Source organism: Capsicum annuum, chromosome 6 (assembly GCF_002878395.1).
Source record: "Capsicum annuum cultivar UCD-10X-F1 chromosome 6, UCD10Xv1.1, whole genome shotgun sequence".
Lineage (NCBI taxonomy): Eukaryota > Viridiplantae > Streptophyta > Magnoliopsida > Solanales > Solanaceae > Capsicum > Capsicum annuum.
The window spans coordinates 189,337,237-189,338,894 of NC_061116.1; the positions used below are offsets into that span (position 1 = coordinate 189,337,237).

The 1,658-nt window shown below is 32.8% G+C and overlaps 1 protein-coding gene across 1 annotated transcript in view; it reads right to left on the reverse strand.

Annotated features, from left to right (window-relative positions):
* Nucleotides 1-1,126: 1,126 nt before the first annotated feature.
* Nucleotides 1,127-1,658, reverse strand: part of LOC107874847 — a 7,105-nt gene continuing 6,573 nt past the window's right edge. The window contains exon 9 of the mRNA XM_047414485.1: nucleotides 1,127-1,171. Within this exon, the coding sequence (XP_047270441.1) occupies nucleotides 1,127-1,171 (45 nt within the window). The remainder of the gene's footprint in view (nucleotides 1,172-1,658) is intronic.

The window sequence follows — 1,658 nt, forward strand, 5'->3', positions numbered from 1 at the left end:
GTATCAAGAGGTATGTTATCAATATTTTGCTTAATTATTAGTTTTTTCAATCTAATGTCTACTATTTATGTGGTTTTGTATCTATTTTTGATATTCTTTTAAGATTCTGTATTGATATTGTATGATATCGTGGAGTTGTACTGATGGTCGGAGGATGTTTCCAACTTTAGTTTCACATTATGAACTATGAATAAATTTTTATGCTTTACTTTTCAACTCTAGCACATTTATATTGAACTGTATTTATAATTTTTTCATATTTGGTACCTTTTTCCTTATCTTTTGGTTTAAAAGTATGGAAAGAACAATAAACAACTGCAATGTGAGCAGATTGCTTGCACAAAAAAGGTATAAAATATGAGACTCATCCAAATCAGTATGCATAAAAAAGCGCAGTTTCAAAAGGAAAAAATAACCAATCCCATTTAATAGATGGCAAGAAAAACTCCAACAATATGCTGGTAAATTTCATGATTCGCAGTATTTCAGTTCCTGGTGATTTCTTATTTCTCTGAATTTAGATTCAGTTTCTGGAGTTTTAATATTTTGCATATAGTATTTAGGAGATTCATGTTTTGATTGAACAGTGACAGATACTTTTAGTAAACTCTGGATAGTTAAAAAGTTGATTGCATTTGGAACATTAACAAATTTTGTGTTCTAACTAATATAGTCTGGGCCTATGACTGTTTTTGTTATTGGTTTGCTTTAAGACTCTGATAGTGGCTTACAGCCTAACAACTTGAAATATAATTTGTGGAATAGTTTGGATAGAAGACTGAATTTGGTGGCAGGTAACCTGAATTTCGAGTTGGTGGAGGGGACATGAGGTCATTTTTTTTTTTTACAGAAATTTGCTTTACATGTTTGAGAATCTCCACACGTGATCATTAATTATCTATTTTTCCTTCTTATTTTTTGCTTTTACTTCACTTCATCAATAGTTAAACTCCCGAATTGCATAAATTGGTATCGTTGCTCTTATTCATCTTTTTTGTATTCAAAACTCTTAGGTGAATGCAGTAGCTGGCAAGGAGGGGGTTTGGAAAAAGGGGTGGTATTTTCAACCCCTTCTCATTGGACATCTGGGAAGATAGAGGAGAATGGATGTAATTAAAGCGGACTATTAGCTATAAAGATCAATTACATCAGTGCATTTTATGATAAGAAACTATAATAAAGAAACAGACATACAATAAGAACGAGCTTGGAGAAAGTTTTAGAATCACTAAAAATATTGTGAGTTTCAAAATTTATTCTTATGTTAGCGAGTTGGTTGTTATTAATGATCTTGACATTATATGTATTATTTCCTTTTAAGAAAAGAGTAAATACATAATAACTCCACTGATGTTGGTCGAGATTTTCAAAAAGACATCTAAACTTTGAGTTCGACCTATTACCCCACGATTCTTACTTAATCCGTTGCAAACACACCATTTTTCCCTGAATTTCAGTCACAACAAAGAGAGTGAACACACACACCAATCAAGTGCTGCCACGTGTCAAATACGTTTAATTTATATATTTTTATTTTTTTAATAAAATTTTACTTTTTTTTTAATTTAACACCCCACCCCACCCTACACAATCCAGCACACCCCTCCCCCGACGTCCAGCAGCTCCCCTCCACCCCCACCCCCATTCAACACCCCCAC